The 25,512-nt window shown below is 40.9% G+C and overlaps 2 protein-coding genes across 5 annotated transcripts in view; one reads left to right on the top strand and one right to left on the bottom strand.

Moving 5' to 3' along the window:
- Window positions 1-6,576, top strand: part of EML6 (EMAP like 6) — a 226,664-nt gene extending 220,088 nt beyond the window's left edge. For all 3 annotated transcript variants that reach the window (XM_054575437.1, XM_054575438.1, XM_054575439.1), the window contains 6 exons: window positions 557-729; window positions 1,174-1,336; window positions 3,135-3,238; window positions 3,896-4,049; window positions 4,450-4,550; window positions 6,220-6,576. In XM_054575437.1, coding sequence (XP_054431412.1) covers window positions 557-729; window positions 1,174-1,336; window positions 3,135-3,238; window positions 3,896-4,049; window positions 4,450-4,550; window positions 6,220-6,244 — 720 coding nt within the window. In that variant the 3' untranslated portion in view covers window positions 6,245-6,576. The remainder of the gene's footprint in view (window positions 1-556; window positions 730-1,173; window positions 1,337-3,134; window positions 3,239-3,895; window positions 4,050-4,449; window positions 4,551-6,219) is intronic.
- A 1,751-nt stretch (window positions 6,577-8,327) lies between these two features.
- RTN4 (reticulon 4) overlaps window positions 8,328-25,512 on the bottom strand; it is a 75,240-nt gene continuing 58,055 nt past the window's right edge. For both annotated transcript variants that reach the window (XM_054575440.1, XM_054575441.1), the window contains 6 exons: window positions 24,464-24,671; window positions 19,317-19,455; window positions 10,528-10,597; window positions 9,991-10,037; window positions 9,730-9,788; window positions 8,328-9,329 (listed from right to left, as the gene is read on the bottom strand). In XM_054575440.1, the coding sequence (XP_054431415.1) occupies window positions 9,287-9,329; window positions 9,730-9,788; window positions 9,991-10,037; window positions 10,528-10,597; window positions 19,317-19,455; window positions 24,464-24,671 (566 nt within the window). In that variant the 3' untranslated portion in view covers window positions 8,328-9,286. The remainder of the gene's footprint in view (window positions 9,330-9,729; window positions 9,789-9,990; window positions 10,038-10,527; window positions 10,598-19,316; window positions 19,456-24,463; window positions 24,672-25,512) is intronic.

Raw genomic sequence — 25,512 nt, 5'->3', positions numbered from 1 at the left:
TTACCAGCAGCTGTTGTAGACTGACTACCTACTACATATCAGATGCTCCGTGTACACTATTATTGATGCTTTCAACAACCTGACAAGACCAATATGACTATTGCTTGTTTTTCAAATGGGAAAATGGAGAAGTATTTAATAACTTACCAAACACACCCAGCTAGTAAGAGCCAGGATTTGAACTAACAGTTACTGAAGCACAAACTCTTTCACCCGAACAATAAATAATAGGTCAGCAACCTATGGCTGGAGGGTCAAGGCTGGCCTACTGCCTGTTGCGAGAGACCATATGGACACCAAAGCCTGCAATATTTACTTCCAAATCATTTACAGAAGAAATTTGAACTCCTGCCCTAAAACATGTAGCCTCTCAAGCTGCTCTAATTAAAACCTACAGCCCCCTGGCTACTCAGGGACAGTAACTAGGAGCAAGTGCTTTGGAGGCCAACTGTGGCAGCAGAGGCAGCCTAGCTGCCCTGGCCCGAGGATAGGAGTCCCCCTGGAGACCAGCCGAGGCTGCCTGAGGCTCAGGTGGTATTACTTTGTATCAATGTAGAAGCTGCTGAACAAGGTGAACCTGGGCCACGCTGCCAGGTGTGCAGCCTACAGTCCTGACGGGGAGATGGTGGCCATTGGCATGAAGAATGGAGAGTTTGTCATCTTGCTGGTGAACAGCCTGAAAGTTTGGGGGAAAAAACGAGATCGGAAATCCGCTATCCAAGATATCAGGTACGTAGCAGGCAGTCTGGGCAGGAGGAGAGAGGCCAGCATGCTCCTTCCCAGGGGCTCCCGTTTCCGAGGGGTCGTGGCTGGAATGAGGCACTCGGTTGTAAGAAGATCCCTTTCAATGAGCCAGCTATGAAAGGAGACCCTCTCACATGTTAATTCTCACACACACACACACACACACACACATCTCTACACTAATTTCCACGAGTGTGCGGTGAAAACTTCTTGTGAAATGCCATTCTACAAAAGACTGTGTACCTGTATTTCCTTACTTCTTGGGATTTGATCCAGAGAAATTGTTGAGTTCCATAGAATGTTCCATAGAAGGAGAAGCTAACCTTAGAAGTGAGGTCTCGTTGCCATTGAGTCTGAGAGGCCCTCCCTGAGCCGACCTCATGCCTGACCAGCCCTTTGGTGACCATGTTCCTGGACTGTTTTTTCTAGAATCAGCCCAGACAGCAGATTCTTGGCCGTTGGTTCTTCTGAACATGCAGTTGACTTCTATGACCTCACTCAGGGCACAAGCCTGAATCGCATCGGCTACTGCAAAGATATCCCAAGCTTTGTCATTCAGATGGATTTTTCTGCAGATGGCAAATACATCCAGGTATGCTTTGGCTGCACTGGTATCTGGGGCACCAATAGTAGTAATAATAACAACGGCTTGTGTTAACCGAGTACTTACTGTGTTCCAGTCCGTGTGCTCATTCCCTCTGCACAGGAACCCCTGTTCCTGTGCTGTTAGGTGCTGTTGCCTTTCCTCTGTTTTATAAATGAAGAAACAGAGGCTTAGAGATTTTAAGCAGGTTGAAGAAATAGAATTTAAAATAGAGTCTTTCTCCAGAAAGAAAAGCAGGAAACACAAGCCCTAATCGTCTATAATTCACCTCACCTCACCTCACCTTCAAAGCCTCCCATTTTCTAGTTCTCAGGAGCTGCACCTATAAAGCTATGTCACTTCCTATTCACTTTAATTCAAATCCTACTCAGTAGCGTGGACCCACCACACTTGGGACCTGGACTCCAGCTAGTGGGCCTGGTGTGAGAGAGCTCTTCAGGGGTTCCCCGGGGGACTGACAAGTGGGGTGGGGCACAGTGGGATCCTGCCCTTAAAAGTTACAGCTGAAGACAGAGCAGTTTCTCCAGCACTCTGAACAAATATAGTGCAAATATAGTGACCTGGAGTTGGATATTCATTGTGAAGGAAGAGAGGACATGTTCGTTAAATATTTAATAAACCGGGCACTATGGTAGGCTTCTGGGTGGACAAAATGGTCCTGGTCTCTCCTCTCCTGGAGTTTGCCTTGTCATGGAGGACAAGCAATAACCAGATAATCACAAAATACACATAAAATTACAAATGTGATCACATGCTGAGAAGGAAAAGTACAGGGTGCTGTGGGAGCATTTGACAGGGGCTGAATTTAGATTCACTTCCTTTCTGCCTAAGTGATATTTAAGCCGAGGTCTGTAGGATGTGTCGGCGTCAGCCAACCAGCGGGCTGGGAACATTGGTCCAGGCCGTCTGTAGGAAGGCTCTGCAGTGAGACGGATCTCAGCTCATTGCACCAATGGCAGGAACGTCTGGGGAGGCTGGGCTAGAGACACCCGCAGGGACGGGGGCGTTGGGGAGCTGAGAGGTAGGCAGCAGCCATTTTCTGGAAAATGAGCAGTTTTCCGTAGAACGGGTCCCCAGCCCCAGCCAGTAGAGGTCTGTGGCCTTCTAGGAGCCAGGCCACACAGCAGGTGAGCAGGGGTTGCTCACTCGCATTGGCCTTACCGCCTGAGCTCTGCCCGCTGTCTGCCCCCTCCACCCCGCCCCCGCCCCCGCCCATGGAAAAATTGTCCTCCACGAAATCAGTCCCTGGTGCCAAAAAGGTTGGGGACTGCTGCCAAAGAAGATCCCAGGGGAGCAAGGGTCAGGCCCTAGAGGCTCCAACAGTCATCCGCAGCAGCTGTCGTCCATGAGGAAGCCAGCCTGCCTTCCGACCGGGCACCTTGGTTCTCTGAGATCCCAAACCCAAGTGAGCATCAAAGTGACCTGGAGGCCGCTACAAGCAGATCGCCAGGCCCCACCCTCCGAGGGTTTGTTTTGGTTGGTCTGGGAGGGGCCCAGGCTTGTGCATCTCTAACAAGTTTCCAGATGATTCTGATGCTGCTGGTCAGAGGCCACCCTTGAACCACTGCATCAGGCCTTTGGAAAACAATGAGAAATGGAAAACAGTGAGAAAACAGACGGAAAAATGCCCTGCTCATGTGAACTTTGCATGGACTGTTGAACTTGGGTTTAGTGAAAAGTCCTGGGGATGCAGAGGCGGGGCCTGTGTCCTGGGAAACAGCCCACCAAGATGGGGGTCCTGAGGGCTGAGGAGAGCTGATGGACACGGCTTCCTTTCGCTTCGCAGGTGTCAACGGGAGCCTACAAGCGCCAGGTGCATGAGGTCCCCCTGGGGAAGCAGGTAACCGAAGCCATGGTCATTGAGAAGATCACCTGGGCCTCCTGGACAAGGTGACTGGAGGAAAACACTTCTTAGGAAAAGGTCACAAGGGAGTCTTGTCCCAGGCTCAGCCTCCAAGTCTGTGTGTAGCTGGGGTCTGAAGAAGCCGAGATACAGCTCTTTCCTTTGGAGGTGGGGGCAGAAGGCTTCTTGGTGCCAGTCTGGGCCACTGGATTTGATTTGACCTGGGCCTTGAAATGCAAATCCCTCTTTTTGTGTAATCAACCCTACAAATCCCACTGCCATCCAGCAAGCAAAGGGAAACCATCTCCCAGGGCTTGGCCGGGCCCTCGTAATCGCCAGGAGGAAATGGGAGGGCTGGAGCTGCCACTTAGCTGGGTAGGAAGCAATGCTTTACCAACGCAAGGGAAAGAGGCCATCATCCTGTGAGCTTGAAGGAGCCCCCACTCTTCTCTCAAACGTACACATACTCAAGGACTATAGGGAAGAGGGAGAGAATCAGATGGAGGTACTTTCCTTTTTGGGGTGAAATGGGCCCAGGTAGAGGAGAACAGGAAGAGCTGGGGCAAATGGAGAGGTGCCAGGAGAGCCACTTGACCGTACTGTCGTTACGTGAAGTACCCGCTCCCCCCTTATCCCTGAGACGGGAGGTCTGACTGCAAGGCTTCTCACAGATCTCCTCCTAACACCTCTTCCTGTCGGAACAGCATTCTGGGAGACGAAGTCATTGGCATCTGGCCACGAAATGCAGACAAGGCTGATGTTAACTGCGCATGTGTGACCCATGGTGGCCTGAACATTGTCACAGGAGATGACTTTGGGCTGGTGAAGCTCTTTGATTTTCCGTGCACAGAAAAATTTGTGAGTCTTCCTCAGAGTAACCTCCCCACACTTGCCCCCGTGCTCTTGTTCCGCATTGTGCTTGAGATAGTGGCCACACCCAGAGAGCCATCTGGGACGACAGGAATCTCGTGCCAGCCCTGGGGAAACTGGGCGCCCCCGAACCTTTTCATCCCCCTCCCTGGGGAGGGAGAGTCCTGGAAGCCTGGAGAGGGGACGATGGGGGGGTGGACAAAATGGCTATAACTGGGGCAAGAATGAGACAGGAAAGCCAGCGAAAGGCTGGCTAACAGGTTTCAGATCAAGTGGGAATCTCATGAGGGAGGGAAGGTTCTGCGAAGAGGGGATTTGAGTCCTTCGGGGGAGTGGTCCGTGGTTCCTGGGAGAAGCAGGGTCTCTCAGCTGTCACTTCTGCTCACAGGCCAAACATAAGCGTTACTTTGGTCACTCCGCTCACGTGACGAACATCCGTTTCTCCCATGACGACAAGTATGTGGTCAGCACTGGAGGCGATGACTGCAGGTACTAACCCGATTAATCTATCACACCCCAGGCCTGGTCCCTACACCTCTCCCTCCCTCCTCAGGGGTCCTGTGGGTCCGGCTCTCTCAGGGGCATGGGGAGTGGCTGAGGAGGACAGTAAATAGAAAATTCAGAGTCCTGATGAAGACAAGGTCTTTCCCAGTTTAAAGTATTTAGTGTCAGGTGACTCCCAACCCATGTCTTGACAGGACTTTGTCTCCACTAGAACTGTCCTGGGATTGGTGAGAAGCCTAGGGCATGTGATAGCCACTCTGAGCATTGCTGGATGGAGGGACAGGTGGGTGAGACCCAAGATCCCAATTTCAGTAGGAGCTCTTAGACGACCCATAGCGCCGTTACATACACTCAGGTTAGAATGTCCTTGATCTTTCGTAACTTCCAACTGATCATCAGGATTCTTAAGATTGATGATTAATCCACAACCAAGTTTAAAAATACTGAAACTCAGCCTCCCTGAGTAACAAGCAGGGCAAGTGCTACCCAATTTTACACAAGAGATCAGATGAGGGGAGAAGCCATTAGGCCCAGTGCTAGTTAGTAGCAGAACCTCAACCAGTTTATTTGGATTCCTAAGCCAAGGGCTGCTTTTGACCTTAACCGCGCTTGTAAAATGGGCACATTGCTCTGAGGTGCGCCTGGGCTCCCAGTGTTTCTGGCAGCCCCTCTCCCAGCTCTAGAGATGACATCAGCCTCTTCAGCATTTCCAGTGCAGCTTGCTTCTGTCCCTCCACCACGGGCACTGCCTGTTTGGAGTGCGGAGGAACAGGACAGGCTCATTCTAAGTCACTCAGCTCCTCCGCTTGTAGTTGAAGGGCTTTAATGCAACACGAACATCGGTTTCTGTTCAGTTCAAGCAAAACTCTTGGGGGCAGGGGATGAAGAAGAAATGCGTGTGCATTCTGGATATTTTCTAAGTGGTCTATGAGGCTGTGGAAAAGGCACTGCTGAGAACGTCAACCCACTTCCTACCGAAAAGCACCGTGTACACCGTGGCCCCAGAGGATGCTCTCTGCTGGCCTGCCCGGGAGCGCCCATCTCCAGGGCCGGCTGCTGCTGGCACTCGAGCCCGTGAGATAATACAGACAGCAGCTCCCTGTGGAGTGCAAACATCCATTCAGGCAGCCCCAGCCAACCTGTAAACAAGCCAGCAACAAGGGACATAAGTGAATCCGTCACCTCTGTGAAGGAGATGCAGGTGACTTTTGATTGCTACAAAAGGCTTAGAAGTAACCTTTAAAATGCGGCCCCTAGGCCTTCGTAGCAGCCATGGGAGCACACTGAGCCCTGGCTCCGTGCTGAACACTAGAAAGGGCTCTGTACTCAAGTGGAGCTGATAAAACCTTTCAGTACTAACAAGATAGTGTAAAGTCAAATTGCCAACAGTCCTCACATTCAGCACAGACATTCTGGCTGCTGAAAGAGCCAAACAAAACAAAACACAACACAATAGACCTTTCAAAATAAAAAAGCAGTAGTAGATCTTTAATTGGTGGCAAGATTTCTGGTTTGCTTTTTTTTTTTTTTTTGGAAATTGACATGTTCACTCCATCACCTGAGCTTGACTTTGGAGCACTCGGCAAGTTTTTTGTCACATGATAAAAGCATGCTGTCCAGCCATGTAAAATGACTGTTTGATCTGCTTTTTCAGTGTATTTGTGTGGCGATGTCTATAAACGCCAGGAACCTCTTACTTTATTGCTGCTGCTGCTCCCACCCAGCAACTGCAGAGGCAGTGCCGAGCCACCTCCGAGCCACCAGCTGCTGTAAACGCCTCCAATGCTGCAGGCCACGCAAGCTCCGTGTGCTAGTGAAGTGGTAAGACTGCACCCATACTTGGGGATTTCCAAAACTGTGATGCCAAGAAGGAAGGTCAGTTCTAAAATGTTACGACTGCTTGCCTCTGTTCCTGAGACTAAAAACTCTATGTACTAACACTGACCAAAAAAAAAAAAAAAAATTTCTGTCTGATAATGTAGCCCACTGACAAAATTTAAAGCCTCATTTGCCCTAACCAGTATGTAGCTTTTAATTTGCATCAAAACTTTTACAAAAGATGTTTTGCTATTATGTTTCTATATACTTTAAAAATGTTCATTTTTACAACTAAGTTGGACAGCGAAAGTTAGAAGCACCGAATTCCTAGAACTATTGATGGCCTCTGTTCTCCACATTTAGCTTTCAAAACCAAATGAGCCATGTATAAACAAGTTGAGAAACTTAATTTTTTAACGTTTTGTTTGCAGAGTTTTATATCCATTAAGTGCCTTTGAAAGTTTCTAGTTTTGTGGGCTGCTGTCTCACCTTCCACAAATTATCTCCTTTCTACATAAGGTGCTAAAACTTTGAAACCGAGGAGGGCTACAGGACCCTTAGCAGATTCCCGGTTTGTCACCTGTGTCATATGTTTATGTCAAGGCTTCCCAAAGGAAGGACATCAGTTACGTGCTTGGGAAATAGTGGCTGTAGGAAGGTGAGCAACAAAGAAATTCAAGAGGGAGGGAGTAGAATGAGTCTATGTTTAGTGCCAAACCCACAGAATCCAAAATAGAATTCAAATAAAAACAAACCTCTACTACAAAATAGTAGGGAAAATAAAACAAAAAGCACTCAACCAGTTCCAGGAGGAGAAGCCGATTTATCTTGTTAAATCTAAAATAGTAACATATGAGGTAGCCTGAGGCTGACTGGGCTGACCACTCCCAGGAGCTGGATTGCCTTGACACTGCTGATTTGCTTTTGAACTATATATAGGTCAAGTATGGATTAAAAAAAAATCTCCACAGAACAAATTCCTAAACCCAAGCAATATTTGATAAATCAAGATTATAAAACAAAATAATCTAACTTGGAGTTCTTCAGAGTTGGTTGGGTAACTATGTGACTTGGACAATATTAACCAGAAGACAGCTCCAAACCACCTCTATGGTACTTGACACTTGGCCAACCACTGACAGGAGGGGCTGAGGGCACACACTTAAGGCAGGGACTGGTGACTGTGAGCACATATACATACACCAATGAGTCCTTCCGTCAGTGAACTGATTTTGGATCTTGAGTTACTGGCTAGTTGTCAGTGTAGAGAAAAGGTGAAATGAAGCATTTTCAATTAGATTAACATTTACCACAGAAGTGCTTCAGCATTCTCAATGGATTAGGTCATTCATTAAGCTATTTTTATATGCCAATTTATTAATGCCTTACATTAATCCACTGATAGGTTGTTGGGCCCACAGGTAGAGTCCTTATGTAGTCCTAATTGTTTTCTGTAACCACGTGACTGGTGATGCTGAGTGATAACCATGTCTGCCTATATTGTACCACTGACCTTTCATACTGATTGAATCTTGCATTGAAGTAACTGTGTGGAAGAATAAATTGATCAATGATATGTACAACTATATTTAAAGAGCGATAGTGTCTGTGTGTCAAGAAAACTTATTAAATCTTATTAGTAAATATTTATATGGTATGATTTTATGTATGTTCATAAATCCTGCACTGTATTCCATGTTAAAATATTGGTGCATGAATTTATTTTCAATTATCAAATATAAAAATACATCATTTAAACACATTTTGTTATGTGTCAAGTAAATGTGATTATGTAAAAACGTATTCCTTTGTTTTCAAAGTAAACACAGATGCACAATGAGCTGAAAACCTTTCTAGAAACCAGTCACTGGTTGGAGCAAAGTCTATACCCCCTTTGTGTGTACTTTTAATCTGCAATTCCATGAAACCAAAATACCAAACATATTTTAAGTCTATAAGCTTTATTGATACTTCGCTTTTACAGTTCACAATGCATTCCACAGATTTAGTTCAGTACAGCTTAAACCACAATTGTATAAATCTTCATTTTATAATTTCTTGCATAACAACATTTGATATTTGCAAACAACATTTTTGGAAGCATTAGATTGAGTCCATAGATTGAGAGTTTGTGACAAAATTAACTACGGTAAGTCTGTGCAATGAAGTTTAAATGGTGAGTTCTATGTGCATGGCATCATTTCATGTTGGAAACAGAATGGTAGTGCTCCTAGAAATATATTTTGTTTCTGCTTATGTATTTGAAACTACACACGTATAACCAATGACTGAAATATCAAGCACTGTGGGGAAGCTGGATGGTAAAGGTCTAAGCTTTGTAAAACACTATATATAGATATATATATAATCTATATTTACTTATATTGGCAATTAATATAACAGTAAAATTCACAATACACCTAGAACATACCAGAAAGGCAAGCCTTTTCACTCCTGCTTTAGTGGTATGATCTCGTCTAAACATTTCATTTCAGCAACTCTGCATCACTCTACACAGACCATACACAGTGCACGAACTGTGAAAAGGGTTATTTATTTTTTTTCAGCTCCACTTTCTCTGTAATTCCCAAAATACAGCAAGACTACCTGCAACAAAGTATAATACACAGCTTTCTCAGATCTTTTTTATTCACCAGTGCCTCTTAGGAAAAACAAGTTATGATTATGGTTTAAATCCATTCATAGCAGCTTACAATACTTAAGATGAACACATGGCAGTCAAGACAGGTAATTTTTCCTCAGACACTGCATCGCTCAAAATAAAGATCTGTGAAACTGCACTGCATTGTCAAGGTGTCATTCTTCCCTGGCCCTCCCCCATGTAATCACTGAAGATCCCCTTTAAAGATAAACTCCTACTGTTAATTATTTCAGGCTTTTTTTCATTCGGTTTTGCGCTTCAATCCAGGGATTTTTGCTTGGATTCTGCAAATGAAGAGGAGGGGAGGAAAAGGTCAATCAATGTGAAGCATTTTACATTTGAAGTACCTTGTTTTCTGCTGCTTAAAATGCTGTCCTTCAAGAACTACTTCTACAGTGCTCAGCTTATATAAGAAATGAAATCTAATCCTGTCAAGTTACAAGCTGTAATTTTACTACTGTGGCCTCATGAATTAGTTTTAAACAAAGCCTTAAAAATACATAGTAAACATAGAAGTAAGTTACCGAAAAGATGATAGAAAAAAATCTTTTGGCAATTGTGTCACACTTTAGGCCTGATCTGTTAGAGTCACTATGCCTGGAATATGAAAATACTGCACTGTTCTCAAAGTCCAGTACACCTTATTCTTAGTTTTTTTATAAGTTGCAGATATTAAATACTTACTTAGCCATAGCATCTTTGACATTCTTATTTGCAAGTCCTAGATAATGATCTATCTGTGCCTGAAAGAGAAGTATAAATTATTAGAAAATTACTATTGCTAAAGAATCTGATTAACCATAACTATGATCCAACAAATCAAAGGCAAAAGAAACCATCACATTTCTTACTTTAATAAAACTTGGGAAACTAGCACTGATACATTTTTAAGTTCCACATAATAAAGTGAGCTCTGTATTATGAAATCTGCAGGTAAGAAATTACCTGATGCCGTTCATAAATAACAGGAACGCTGAAGAGTGAAATCAGAGCTGAAAAAGGAAACACACAACCTTTAAAATAGACTGGTGTGATTTAGGGAACAAACACTAAAAATTTATCAAACTAGCAACACTCTTAGGCAGGCCGGGCAGTGTTCCTTATGAAAGAAAAATACGCAGGATTTCCCGGATGCAACTGCTGGTGGGGAGCGGCTCCAGAACAAAGAATTAAACAAGGGAGGCTACAAGAACCATTCCTGGCTTCTAAAATACAGGTGAGACCTGGTTAGGTAGATCTATGATAGTACCATTAGATAAGGCCACACTTGTTCTGGTTCATCCCTGTTGTTAGAGCTGTCTTCAGGAACTAAAGTAGCATTTCAATACACAGTATCAGCAATTTATTTAAAGAGATCACAACCTCAAACATATCGCCTCTATTTGTTCTACAATATAAGCATATTCTCCAATAAAATCTCTAAGATCCTTGCACACAGATCTTTTCCTGCAGTCTTTCATTCCAATGCTTTTATAGACTTACCCAAAATCAGTAATGTCAGGCCATTGAACAAGGCACCAACGTAGGTAAATACCCACATCAACACTGCAAACTGTAAGAAAGTAATGTTAGTGTATTAAAAAAAATTCAAGTAAAGCTTCTTAATTAAGCTTTCAAAGAAAAGCATCCCACCTAAATGCCAACCTGGTAGAGGCATATTCTTTGGAGACCTGGTAACGTAATACGGATATTTCATTTCTAAGACACCACTCTCGATTCAGGATTTCAGAATCCTAATTACAACAGTAGACTAGATTCATTTTCTCTGAAGTACACTATCAAGAAAAATAGTTGATTCTGTTTTCTCTGAGATCAGAAAACACGCCAAAGGTACACCTTAATAACTCCAGTTCTAATACAGCATTAGCTTTTAAATGGCAAGACTGAAAAGGTACTGTGAGAATTCACTATTAAATCTTTAAGTACTAACAAAATACGTAGAGATCTACATGAGCTGAATAATTCAGACATCTGAGTGAGTAACAAAGGGGCAAGGAGTACTTATTGTCAAGGAGACTAGGTTTCAGGCACCAAAAATATCACCTCTAGCATTTTATTAAGGATCAGAAGCACTGTTCGCCCAGTGATACATGTTTAACAGCCACCGTTAACCCTGGGAATTAGGACTCACACTTTTATACAAATTAATAAAATTGACCATTACACTTTTTTAGCCACTGCCTTCTTTATTTAACAAACACTAATATAGTTCTTATATATTAGTGCTGGGCACTGTTCTAAATGCTTTACAAATAGAAACTCATCTATTTCTCTTGACAATTTTATGAGGTAGGCGCTATTATAACTACAGCAGATGCTGATACTAAAGAAAAGAGAGGTTAGTAACTCGCTGGAGGTAAGACTTCACTGTCCTCTGTTCATCAGATAAGGCAGTTTGGGAAAGGCTATGCTTCTAAAAAGTGATTTCATTCTGAGAAGTCCTTTACTTCTTCTCCATACTTTATTTATGAATGGCTGGACAAGAGAATTTTGACGTATTCTTCCAAGTCTAAAATTTGTTGACATCATACAGTACCAAAGACTTAATGACAGTTAAAGCAGTTCTTGAAGACTTATAACCACAATGTCAGTCTGGATTTTATTAAATATTTATACCAGCAATTCCTTTGCTGCTTATTAAAAGCTTTCATGTGTCTGGCAAAAGCTCTGCACTATTCATTAGAAGGTAACAAACACAGCACCACGATGCCACCATCTACAGGGATTATTTAGGTACATGTAACATGGTGTGAATGGATAGGAGAGGAGTTAGCACCTCACCTCCACAACCTAAAGCAGGTGAACTTTTTCTGCAAAGTAAGATAGTGACTGGGGCCACAAAGGCTCTCTGAATACTACCTTTGAATACCATCCTTTAAAAATGTAAAAACCATTCTTAGTTCCCAGGCTGTACAAAACAGGCCATGGGCCAGTGTGCTCACCCTTTTGATCTAAAGCATACCTTTCTCCATTCAGCCAAACCGGACTGAATGCCTACTATGAGCTGGGCACTGAGCAGTAATTCTAACTCTAGTAAGCGTATTTACTACAGGGGACACTTTGGATTCCTCCAACTGTTCTACAAATACCAACATTCCAGCTACCCCTAAAACTGCATTTAATTAATGTTTAAGCAAACATATTCAAGCATTCTTAATACCTATCCATTGAAAATAAAAAATTAATGCTGCCCTGGTCTGAGCCACTGCTGTGGAACCACTAGTAAAGGTCTGAAACATGACTCTAGTTAGCATGCCTTTTCCCTCTCATATAGCTTTACAGTTATATTTAGCTTCTGAAATAGGAGTCTGTAAAGCTAACTTCTGCACTTGAGTAAGTTTACTATAACGCAACAGAGCTATTTTCATCATCACCGTCTACAAGTCTGAAGGGGAAAGTGTCCATCTCTCACATTTTAGAAGAAATCGCTTTAGCAATAAAGATATCCTATATAACAGAACTCAGATACTAATTCATACAAGCTAAACGTAAGCCCTAATTTGGTCTTTAAGTCACTGACAGGGTCCCACTCCAAATCCACAAGGAGAGAAGCCCAAGTCTGCACACCTCGTCTATCCAGGGGCTCAAGTGTCCTGTACTTGCCTCTTGGAGGACACTTCCTAAAGGCCAGGCTCTCCCTAGGCAGAGAGAGGAGCAGAGGGAGGCCTGGAGTGCACGCGGGGCCAGGAGGCACCACAGCGCAGCTCCACGGGCCGCCGCATGCGACTGCTGCAGGCCCGTGCTGCCAAGTTTTCCCATTTCAAGAGAGAAACCAAAATTCACATTTTTACACGTTATCACAAAGTTTTTCAATGTTGCAGCTAAGTTTGGAGAAAAGTGAACACTTCAGACATCCAAAACAAAAATAGTGGGTAAGGGTTTCCAGGGAACAGTCTATCAGAAGAGAATGGAGTGCGGTAAGGACGAGCATCTAGCAAATGAACAATCGCTGTAACTGTTATATAATAAAACAGCAACTACCATTTTTTCTGAACTTGTATTAATTAGGTCAGTTCACAACGCCAAAAATTTAGTAGTGTTATTATACTACAGTGGAAGAAACCAAGACACAGAAAGATTAAGGATGTTGCCAGACCAGAGGTTACAATGATCTCAAGTTTATCTGACTCCAGAATCTAAAAACCACCTAAAGTAACCAATAAAAATGGGAATTTACCATGAATATGCTTGCTATCCTAAAGAGGCAGGAAAAAGGTCAATAAACACTTTTTAAAAAACTGCTCTTATTATAGACCTACAAATTCTATGCTATTCCATTGCAAATCCTTTTCAACATTACAGCCAATGCAAATAAACTGTGCCCGTCAAAGCTCATGTTTTGACATGAGCTCATTCGGGCAGTAATGAAACGGGAGGAAAGAGGGACAGAGTCCAGTGACGGTCTAACAAACACTGAAAGAGGGCAAGGGCCAGGCCTCATCTGTCTTTAGTCCAGGGGAGTTAAGTCTGGCTGCGCACCACAGCGCTCATGAGCAAGGTCTGTGGGGGTTATTATTAGAGGATGTCTCAATGGAGATGGAGGTGGCACTTTTAGAGAAAATGGAGGGGGGCTACTTAACAGAATTTCAGAGATTACTATGGAATTTCTAACATTTGCACTCTTTCTGCATGTTTAAACACTGAAAAGTATTTGACCTTTTTTGACATATTCAGCTTCATTCATTAATATCATTTTAACTGTCTCTACATTTTCTCCAGCCCATTTCTCTAATTTTTCTGTGAGTCAAAGAAACCAGAAACCAGGAAACTGTCAAAATGTGTATGTTAATAACTTCGTAAGAGCCCGAGGGCTAGGTTTTAATGTTTTGGGTCAGCTATTTCTGGAGTTCAGGTCTTTTTTGCTCACTTTCAGGTTTAAGATTGTATTCTGGAACATTATGGTTGCCATACCTAGAAATTTTCTTACAAACAGTTTTAACATATTTTCACTGAAAGTCACGGAACCGTTGTCATATAGAATCTAGTCTCTATCACTCAAAGCCATGTGAAAAGTGAAAAGTAAGAACTTTTGTCTAAAATACTTGGTCTTAGTATCTATTAAATAAATCAGACTTTTTCTTGGGATTTGAGGTTTCAAAAGTCAGGAACCTTCTACCTACTAAGGGTCAGAGCCTTACCCAAGATGCCCCGAAGCTGAGCCCCACAGGACGGTCATACGCTTTTCTTCCATAGCAGGGAGCAGGTCGGGAGTGGGGAGAAACTACAGCCCAGGGTGCAGGGGTGTCCAACCCGTGGCCCACGGGCCACGTGCAGCCCAGGAAGGCTATGAATGTGGTACCACAAAAAAAAAATCATAAATTTATTTAAAACCCCTTCTTTGCTCATCAGTTTTAATTAGTGTTTGTGTACTTAATGTGTGGCCCAAGACAACTCTTCTTCGAGTGTGGCCCAGAGATGCCAAAAGGTTGGACACCCCTGGACAGCCTAATGCCTCAACTTTTAAAAATGGTGATCTTCCACACAGTATCCTCACAAAACTTAAATCACTATGTCATGGGATGGAATCCCCTAGCCCCCCTTCCCAGGCATCAGTAAATTTTATAGCTCCCCAGGTGGTTCCAGGTAGAGCGAATGCTGAGAGCCACTGTTTTAAAACAGGACCCCTATCAAAGATCTCTTACACAGAGGGCCAATCACAGAAATGGAATTACACCTTAACTAGGTGGTTTAAGTTTGTTAAGTAACACACTAGTTTTTCAGTGGTAATGGGTGTTCTTTAAACAAAGTTGACAAATATTAGGTTAAATAAAGTTATCCAGCCTCTTTCTGATTTCTCAGGTACAAATAAACTAACATATAGTAGGCTCTTTAAGACAAGGATACACACACAGCTTTCACAACTTAATTTTACTAGAGAACATTCCCCTCCTCTCATTCATTTGCACCCCTCCCCCACCTTATGTCTGGTACTAGATTGAACAAACCCACTTTAAAAAATAGAACTTGTAAAACAAAGCCTGTGGACTAGTCAAAACATTGAGCTGTGGTTAAATTTTATACTAATGTTTGAAATAAGTTCTACTGAATAGAATGAGGAATATTTTTTCAGTGATTTTTGCCCTTCATATTTGCCTAGAATTAATCCTATGGGAAATGGATTACTGCTCAATCTATGGACATTTGAAATCTTTTCTAGGACTTAGAAGCTTAGTTAACTGCAAAGAAACAAATGGGATGATCACACAGAATTTAACAGGGAGATATGCAGAACCCATATTTGTTGGTCCAAGTCGGCCACCAGAAGGAGACCTGGACCAGGCAAATGATAACCACCATCTCACATCGGGTCTTTTCATAAAGCCTAAAGGATCTCGGAGTTTGGTTATTTCTTCAATCACATTTGAAAGAATAGGCTCCTCCCTCACACTGTCCTCAAGAAGGTAATAAGCAAGGAGAAGTAGTTTAACATGCTAACAATAGTGGCTCTGAAATTTTTAATTTCTGAAGAAGGAGGTTTCAAATAGAAGTAGTGGTAATTGTGACCCAGAATCTCGAAGTGTAGATTATATAAATTTGAAGGTGCCAAACCTTCATGAAGACAGTGAATTATAGAAAAACCTCTTTTAAATTCTTATTTAAAAGCTATTATTTTAAATAAGCCACAGAGATTAATATAATATCTACTTTCTAAATGGAAAAAAAAAATTACAAACAACACTAATTCCCACTGCATCTTCTTGACATTAGGATAGTTTCCATTTTCCCAGCTATGAATCATATAAAATCAAAGTAATTCCAATCCAAAGCTCGTTCCCATAAAACTTTTTAAAGCTCCGTGTTCCACAAACTGATCTGATAACTAGAGAGACTGAGGTCATTTATTGTAAACTTTTCACAGATTTAAAATCTGAATATAAGGAAATAAATAAGGACAAATCGATTCTTCTTTTATATTTAAAAGGTTTTTAAAAAAAGAATGATAATTAAAAAAAACATTTTTTTGCTTGCTTTAGCGAGAGAGACTGTGACTCACCTACTAACTGCTGTGGTTAGAAGGCAAATGGTAAATAGAAAAAAAACCACTTTCTTTTTAAATATGCTCTCTACATAAACAAAAAAGAAGGGGTGAGAGGGAAAATTGCTCAAGGAACTCTTTCTAGAAAGAGAATTACTGTTAAGTCATTTTTCTGAAGAGAGTCTGACAGCATTCATTTTTTTATCAGCTTTTTTCCCAGTAAGAGACCTTTTGAGCAAGTATCCTGTATTCTACAGTGCCCTTATCCAGTGGAAACAAACAGAATTTGCACTACTCACACCCAATGACACTGGGTAAAAGTCACCCCATGCAGCAGGACCACACAGTTTATCAAGGAAGGCCCTTCATGTATATGAGCATGTGTACGCATAACTTTTGCTTCCCAATAAAAAGATACATCCCCTGACTTATTCTTTTGTCATAATAGGTTTTTGAGACCTAATTGCAATTCATTCTATGGGCTAGTATGTTGAAACGACTGTTACTCATTTGGAACGCTGAAAAGGATCACAGTTTGGGAAGTCACCAAGCAGCTTTCCTTGAGCTCTGGGCTTGCCAAAAAACACTACTCAGGAAAACCATTCATATACATTTCCTTCTTTTACTTTGCCCCTCCCCCCCAAAGTACTGCTAATCCTTAAGAAGAAAAAGTAGTAAACTATAATTTTAATCCAAGTCTTTTTTTGCCCAGTATTAAGAAACAAAGGATGTCTTAAAAATATAGGAAACATCATAAAAATAAAATGTTCCAAAAAGTAAATCTATCTCATTATATGCCACTTTCATATTACTTTCAAATCAGCAAAGTCACCCAAGGCAAGAATTTATCAAGTTTTGTTTCTCCCATATATGTTGGCTTCCTCATAGAAAACATAACTGCTTAAAAAATAAAAAACTAAGGTGATTTTCAAAAGAAATTTTAAAATGAGACTTAACAGCAAAAAGAAAGTCTTTATCTCATAGTTTATTCATAATTTCCTCATATACTACTTTCAAACATCTATGCAAAATAGTTTTAAAAGGTTTTTAAAGTAATTAATCAGGCCTCCTCTAACATGTTCTCACTCCTCTAGCCGCTGCAAGTAACACCCCCATCTAGATCATGCCTACACATCGGACTGTGTATAGACAACAATAAACTCTGCAAGAACAAATAACCATTCTTTTGATTAAAGAAAAATGGAAACTTTAAATTGAAACTCATAAAAACTGGAATATAATGAATCTTTCTCAGATCAGTCTTTTGTTTTTGAACAGATTTCTTCAAGAATTCCTCTTCTGTCATGAAAAATGTTAAATTTTAAACATATAGCTGCTTTCATAGCTATACTATGCAAACACAAAGGATGACTTTTGGTTTGTCTCTGGTGCAATTTTTATCAAGTCTACAAAGACAATGATGCTGTCCTCTCTCTCAAGTGTCTGATGCCTTTATTTGAAGTCACCCCCACCATTGCTAAATTCAGAGACAGTCCTTGCTGTCTGAAACTCCACATCACTCTTTATAGTGTTTCTTCTCAATCAACTTCCATCCACAAACTCTTCATCTTAAATGTACTAGTACCTTCTCTTGAATGATTTTTCATACATGTTCTGCCCCAACACTTAAGCTTTATATAGCAAACATCACTTCAATAAACAGGAACTGGTTTCTTCTAGGACCCATGTGTACAAGAATCTATTTCATTTACTCCAAAATGTTTGTTTCCTTTTGAAACTAATTCATCAAACATCCTAAATAACATAACCATGATCTTTATTTTTGGACTGACAACAAAGCACCACTAAAGATAAATCACCATATGCAAAACTCTACAGAAGAGATAAAACTAAATTATTATCATTAATGTTATCAGCAACTAATTGGGGCTCCAAGTCTTGAACTGAGAGGCGCAAAGTTGAAAATCAAGTCCATCTATTGGCTTATTCAGGCTAAGATGTTTGTTTAAAGCAATCTGGGCATTTAAATCTATTCTAACCAGCCCAGAAATTGTTTCACTAGGTCTAAAGGCCAATCATCCTATCGCTGGAATATCTTGGCTTGCATGATAAATTGCATACCAGTGCATTACTCTTGGAAAACAACAATTATGATAATTACCACTATAGTACAGTTACACACAGGCTTAGATCGGAAACAAGTCCGTCTTAAGCAGAGCCACAGGCAGTAACACAAAAAAAACACAAATGCCAAGTTCTATGTAAAGAAAAGGCACTTAGGTCCCCAAAGCCCTAGTGCTTGGGGTCCATTTTACAAGACTGTATAGTGGTTTGAGTCAGCCTGAATTTTGGGAGTTTATTTGCCAGGTTGAGACTCTAGCAGCTGCTATGCAGCAAGATCCAAAATCTCAAGAAAAACTTCCAAGAATTACCAGCTAAAAATTAGTTGAGGTGTTTCAGAATATTAAAACTCTTCCAGAATAAACATGCTAAGAAAGAGTCCGAGATATGAAATAGCTTATGTGTTTATATGAATCACACACAAGGTAAGAAACTATGGTTAAGTGCTAGACTCTAAAACAAAATCACACAGGTCAAAAGGACGAGGCCAGGGCCATTTGCTATCGTGCTGCCATTTGTCGAGTAGGCAAATGACCCGGTTAAACATGACCATCATTTTACTCTTATGAGCTTTCATCCCCAGGACTGAAAAATACCAACACGTGAAAGCAAGAACAGACCCCGATTAACCGTCCCCCACAGCCGCAGGCAAAGGACGACACTGGAGCAAACTGCAGCTTCTGCAAAACCACCGGAAACCTCGTGCTGCAACGTCCCCAACAACCCAGAGGCCACACAACAGTTGCCCCGCCCTTTTAGAACCCAGTAAAAGCTAAAGCCCCCAGCCCCCTCAATGCTGGTGCACACCTCCACCCTAACCCCTTCCCTTTCTGGGGAAAGTAAAATTAAAACCTGACTCTTTGTACTTCTCTTTGTCAATTCTTTCCCAGCCCTCATCACATTAACACAGATGAAATCACATTTGGCATTAAATCTATTAATCTTTATTCTTATTGTCAAAATTCTCTTTAATTTTCTCACTTTTACTTTTTATGATTTCCAAAAGTATGAATTTATAACTATTTTCTTTTAAAAAAGAAAAGTGTTTTCCTCCATGTTAAATATCTGACTGGATTCTGAATTCTGAGACCCAAGTTCACTGTAACATGATTTTACTACGTCTATCATTTCCCTTAATACAGAAAAGTAGAATGACACTTCGCAACTCTTAATATTAAATTCTGGGTATGTCAAAATGAAAAGCAGAACTTACCTTCAGAGAATCAACTAAATCATCGACTAAGAAGAGGCGTCTGAGTTCTTTTATCGTGTAGTTCACATGACCAAGAGCAGAATTACTGTATTTCTGAACCAGCTCCTCAGATATAGCTACGTCAGACTCCAAATATGCCCTAGAAAACAAAACACACCGTAACTGTCACTGATCGGAGTGATTTTTCCCTGGATGTCTGCATTCAGCAATTACAATCTATAAGATAAAGTAGTTTACTATAAAGCCTTTGGTTTTCAAATTAAGCACAATGTAAAAATTCACCAAGCAAGGGCTATTTCATTGATATATGCTGTCAGCTGACCAGCATAGAAAAAAGATGTTTTGAAGCCATACCGATCTGAACTTTAATCTTAAGGTCTGCCACTTACTTGGCAGTGGAACTTTGGGAAGTTATTTAGTCTTCCCTCTAAGAAACCTCAGTTTCCTCATTTATAAAATGGAGATTATCACAAGGATTCAATTGGTAAAGTGCTTACCACAATCAGACACAAAGAAGTACTCAATAAATGGTAGTCATTATTATGGATTTAGTTTTTTCATCAAGTTGACATCATATTGTTTCATCAAGTTTTCCTACCAAAGATCCTATTCCGTTCCAAATAGTACACTCTCTCAGCCCAATCTATAGGGGAAACTGCCCAAAAGTCAAGCCCCAGACTAAAATGGCTGTCAAAAGTATAGTGGCAATCCCAGTAGAACATTAACAGTTACTGTACATTTAGATACCCTAATCTATGCTGAGGTAGCTGGAACTGTTCAACTGAAGAAGATCACAACTCTAGTGGGGGTGGGGGAGGGCAGTTAAATGTACATTAATGCAATGAATTGCTTCATTAGTTATGTTTCAAAGAAGCCATTTATGTGGGCAAAGTAGATCCAAATCAGAAGTGCTATGCATTCTCCCAAATCTATTGGAACTAGTTCCTTATTCAGGCATTCCTCATTACTTCCCCCTGTCAAAAGACATTATTTATATTAAAAATAACATTCCTCTGTGATAACTCCTTTTCTCCATAGTTTTACCTCGGCAGTATGCTCCAAATATGTCTCCTCATTTCCGTAGTCACTGTGCCATCATCGTAGTTTAGTGCTTATTATTTACAACCTGGAATATTCTATCAGTCTCCAAACAGTCCCTAACCTGTTAGCATCGTCAGCCAATGACAGATTAGTTTTATTTGAGCTGCCTAGATAGTGCTATTAAGGTTGTACACAGGTGGGAATTAGGAGACCTGCTATTACCTAGCTATGTAACCTTGCAAAAGGCATTTAACTTCTTTGGGTTACAGTTTCATTTCTGTAGCAAAATTAGAGAACCGGACCTTCCTAAATCCCTCCAGGCTCAAACATTCTGTGATTCTATGGTTCCAACTTTTTTCCAACCAGAGCCCTCCTAAATCTTTTCAATCTTATTTTCCACTGCTCACTACATATATTGCAGCCAAAATGAACCATTCATCAAGCATCCTTTAACCTTAATGCCCTTGTTGATCAGTTTTCTCCACCCACAATGTTCTCCCCTCGCCTGGTGCCACGATGCCCAGTCAGTTGGCTCCATCTCAGATCCCAGCCTTGCACAAAGCCTCTTTTGCTCTCTAATCCCCCCAACCCTACTACGTAACTCTAGCAATGCTTTCTTTTGTATGATTCTTATAGTATTTCCCATGTCCAGTTCTGAAACATGGACATGTGTATACTTGTATATTTTTCCTACTAGAGTATGAACTGTTAAGGTCCAGAAATCTATCTTTACTAGTACAATGATCTAGCACAGTTATTATTAATGAACAGATATTAAGCTATTATTATAAGAACAGTCTAAGATTCATATCTCCCTTTAAATCAGCACTAATTTGTTTATGCAGCTTTGAGAAATATAGAAAGGTGGTTGACACAACTTTGGTTGGTATCCTGCTTCCCTGTACCACTGACCCTGTCCCTGCCGCAGGCGCAAAGGCGGCACTCTCCGTCAGCGGCGTCCCGGAGCTCTGTGCATTCGTTCTGCTGGCATTTACGTGCTATTGCTGCACTGCCGGCGCCGCCATCACACTTCTCCAACGACCACAGTTGTACATTCAAGCTGGATGCTACCCTCTCCTCCAGTGTGACTGGAGAAGTTGAAAAAGCTGTCTAACAGGCTTAAACTGGCATGTTGGCTAAATTTACTTTATAATGACTACAATGATGTACAATGACCTAGGCTTAGAGCTAAGAATAAAGTGTTTCTAAGGAAATAAAGAATATAGAGCTCTGGCTGGTGTGGCTCAGTTGACTGAGCATTGGCCTGAGATCTAAAAGGTTGCTGGTTCAATTCCCAGTCAGGGCACATGCACAGTAGGGGATACATGAGAAGCAACTGATGGCTGTTTCTCTTCCTCTCTTTCTCCCTCCCTTCCCCTTCTCTAAAAAATAAATAAATCTTTAAAAATATGTATATAAATATTACCAATTTTTTCCAAAATTCCTTAAAATCTAACAATATATAAAATTTGTATTGTAGATAATTTATAAGTTTTGGCTTGACAATGTTTTTATTTATTTCTATATAACCAAAAATCATATTCCTCCATGACTTGTGAAATGATACGGCTCTGCCATATTAAAGCTGCAATTTCAAGTTACTGAACTTCACGTTTGTTTCCCCCTCTGTAAAATGGGATAATACCATCCACCTTTCTTAGAGCTGCCTGTACATAAAAGGCCAGACACATAAGAGCCATTCAGTAAATTTTGGATTCTCCACCAAACTTATGTAACATTATTACTTCATCAATATGAAGAGAAAGCTAGAGAGAAACAAATCACCAGTCTTTACAATAAGCAAAATAATGCAGTAGACCTCTTCCTGTAAACTGTGAAAACCGATGAAGCCTACCCTTTAACATCAAGTGGATAATGTTCCAGGTAGTTACATACTCATTCATGCCCAAATACTTATCTTGCCTAAATAGTTTTTTTAAATGTTTACAACCTATTTTTAAAAATTGTCCATATATGAAACGATTGCAGGACATTTCAAAGCCATATTCAGTGCCATAGGAAGTGAATTCTCAGGTCATTTTGAGTCAGAGTTACCTAGATCTTGAAACCTGTCACACCTCTGTCTAAGTAGGATAGATCCGGGCCTCTGGGGAGCTAAAAGGCTGCAGGAGAACGGGCGCGAAGCCCCGGAAGGGACCAACAAGAGGCAAGCAAAGACACCTGGATTTCATCCCACAATGAACAGAAAGCCCCGTCCCTAAAAATGTGATTAAAAGTGGTTTGAGGAAAATCTGACAACCTATGTAAGAGTTAAAGTAATCTGAGATAACCCGAAACCAGCTTGGTAACAAGTGAAGCTCAGCCTGGGGCAGGAAAACTATTTCTGTAAAAGGCCAGGTAGTAGGTACAATCTTTTAGGCTTTGAATTCCATACAATCTCCGTCACAACTACTTAACTCTGCTACTGCAGCATGAAAACAGCTGAATGACTGGGTATGGCTGTGTTTCAATAAAATTTCATTTACAAAAGCTGGCAGCAGGCTGGATTTGGCCCACGGCTGTAGTTCATGCATTCCTGGTCTCAACTGAAGGAGCCAGGAAACAACAAAATTTAGTTATTTTGTTTACTATGGAATGGAAGAAAACAAAGATAGCATTAAAACTTGGACCCTGATATCAGGATAACAGTGGTGCTACTGATAGAAATAGACAAGCCTGAGGAAAAAAGGTTCAGGCAAAGATATGATAAATTAGTGGTTGTCAGGGGCTGGATGGGTAGTGACTGTTACTGGGTATGAAGTGTCTTTGGTGTGAAGAAAATGCTCACAGACTTGTATACGGCGATGCTTGTACAATTCTGTGAGCATGCTATAAAAAAAAAAAAGTTGCTGAATTTTGTGTGAATTATATCCAGTTTTTAAAAAGGGGTGGAAAAACATGGCAAGCGTGAAGTGAGGCAGTAGTACAAACCAAGGTAAGGTTTGTACTACTTTGCAATTAGATACATAATGCTACTGTGTGTCCTTATAAAAATAAAGGCAGCAGATGAAGGTTTAGAGTCAAAGAGATGCTGAAATAAAGGAGCTCTCCTAAGGAAAATACAAAAGTAATGCCTTAAGGAATGAGAAAAAGAAACTAGACAGAGAAGGAATGGTAAAAAAAAAAAGACACAGACATGACAAGAAAGAGTAAGAGAGAAGTATAAACATACTATTGGGAAGATATTTCTAATAATCAGAAAATGTAAGCAATAAAGAAGATATAACTCTCATCAACGATACCTAGGAAGGGGGACCCCCCCCAAAAGTGGACTTTATAAACATTGTATTTATTCTTACATGTTTAATGTTCAGTCACCTTCAACGTTCTCTCTATTTGATGCAATACACCTATCAAGACTTTTTTCCACCACTCAAAACAGTTTTTTAAACTCATCAATTTTGACGCCTTTCAGTGCTTCTGCTATTTTTTTCCCACCTCTTCCCCACTGGCAAAACATTTCCTTTAAGGACTTTTTTCATCCAGGGAAACAAGAGTTGCTCAGGGTGAGATGAGATGAATAGGGAGGGTAGGGCATGGGGCTCAAGACATTTTTGGTCAGAAACTGCTGAACACGCAGCACGGTGTGGGCAGGCGCACTCCTATATCACTCCTCATGAGATGGGCGAACACTTTCAGAGAGTCTTCAAAAAAAATTCACTGAAGCTGAACACAGCCTCTCACAACAACGCCAGCTGCCACACTGACACAGAGGGGCCCCTAAAACACTCACCTGGCAGGGAAGCCTGTACTACAAGAGGCCATCCCTCCAGAATATAATTCCATTTTCCCCCCTCATATGTTAAAAAGATACAGTTTTCATTACAGTAAAATCAGACAATCAAGACTTCTAATAAATATTACTACTAAGTAACACAGTTAGGCTAATGATATAAAAACCCAGTCTCTTACATCATGAGCCTATGAAATGACCTTTAGGAACTCTCAAAAGCAGATGTTTTTGGTATAACTTTGTAGTAAAAATTTGCAATCATCTTTAAGCAGTAAAAAATGCATGCCTGTAACTACAGAGAGTAGAATGAAGTCTTAATACAAATCCTGTTCACAGTTTTGCCCACGTTTGCCTCGTTTTCCAGACATCTCACCTGAATGGATGCCCTTCATCTGATTTCTGGATAGCCTGGATCACGCCCTTATATATCCTAAAGCTGATGGTCACAGAGAGCAGGGCCAAGGCAATGTAGGCCGTTACACTCACGATGCTGAATACTGTCAGTGAGAGCAGCAGGAATAGGCTGGCACCAAACACCACTCCAGTCTTCTTAATGTCTCTCCAGTACAGGAGGTCAACAACTGAAAATTTAAAAAGAAGAAATCTGAAATTAGAACATTATTTTAACCATTTGAATTTGGCAGATTTATATTTGCTCCACCACCACACACAGAAAAGGTCTCTAGATAAAGTAATGCCAAAACCTAGTTAAAGATTAACCTTACGTACTACATTTTAAACCCACTCTAAGTTGTATATTAAAAAAATACCTGCACCCATTTCGATGTATTGTAAAATGTTTTTCATGCAAATCTATGTCCTACATGTCCAAATCATTCTGGCTATAAAAGTTTATGGCTCAGTTAGCTGGAGCACCATTCTGTACACCAAAAGGTTGCAGGTTCAATTCCTGGTCAGGGCACATACCTAGGTTGCAGATTCCCAGTCAGGGCATGTGCAGGAGGCAAATGATTGATGTTTCTCTCTCACATCAATGTTTTTCTCCCCACCCACCAAGTCAATAAACATATCCTCAGGTGAGGATTAAAAAAAATAATAATAAGTTTATGAAATCTCAGGCCCACCATAGCAGACTTCTAATCCAAAACAATGTATTTCAAAAGTCATCTGGAGGTTTTCATTATCATACAATACATGGTATATATTCAAATAATAGGAAAAAATCTTAGCATATACTCACTAAAATAGCATACTTCAGTGACACAAAAAAAAATCTGCAAAAACAAATCACTAACTTAAAAAATGTTGAGAAAGTAGTAAACCACTAAAAACTACACATATGAGTTTTACAGCTCTGCTTTTGAGAGATAGCTCTTTAAGAAACTTAACAAAATTGTAACCTGACCTGGCTATCATAAAAACAAATTATTTCCTACAAAGTTAAAGAAAAAAAGCAGCTTT

The sequence above is a fragment of the Pteronotus mesoamericanus genome, unplaced genomic scaffold (assembly GCF_021234165.1).
Source record: "Pteronotus mesoamericanus isolate MK-2021 breed Mesoamerican mustached bat unplaced genomic scaffold, CSHL_Meso_final contig_291, whole genome shotgun sequence".
NCBI classification, from domain to species: Eukaryota; Metazoa; Chordata; class Mammalia; order Chiroptera; family Mormoopidae; genus Pteronotus; species Pteronotus mesoamericanus.
The sequence above is the reverse complement of the archived record's forward strand: the minus strand, read 5'-3'. Positions and strand labels throughout refer to the sequence as shown.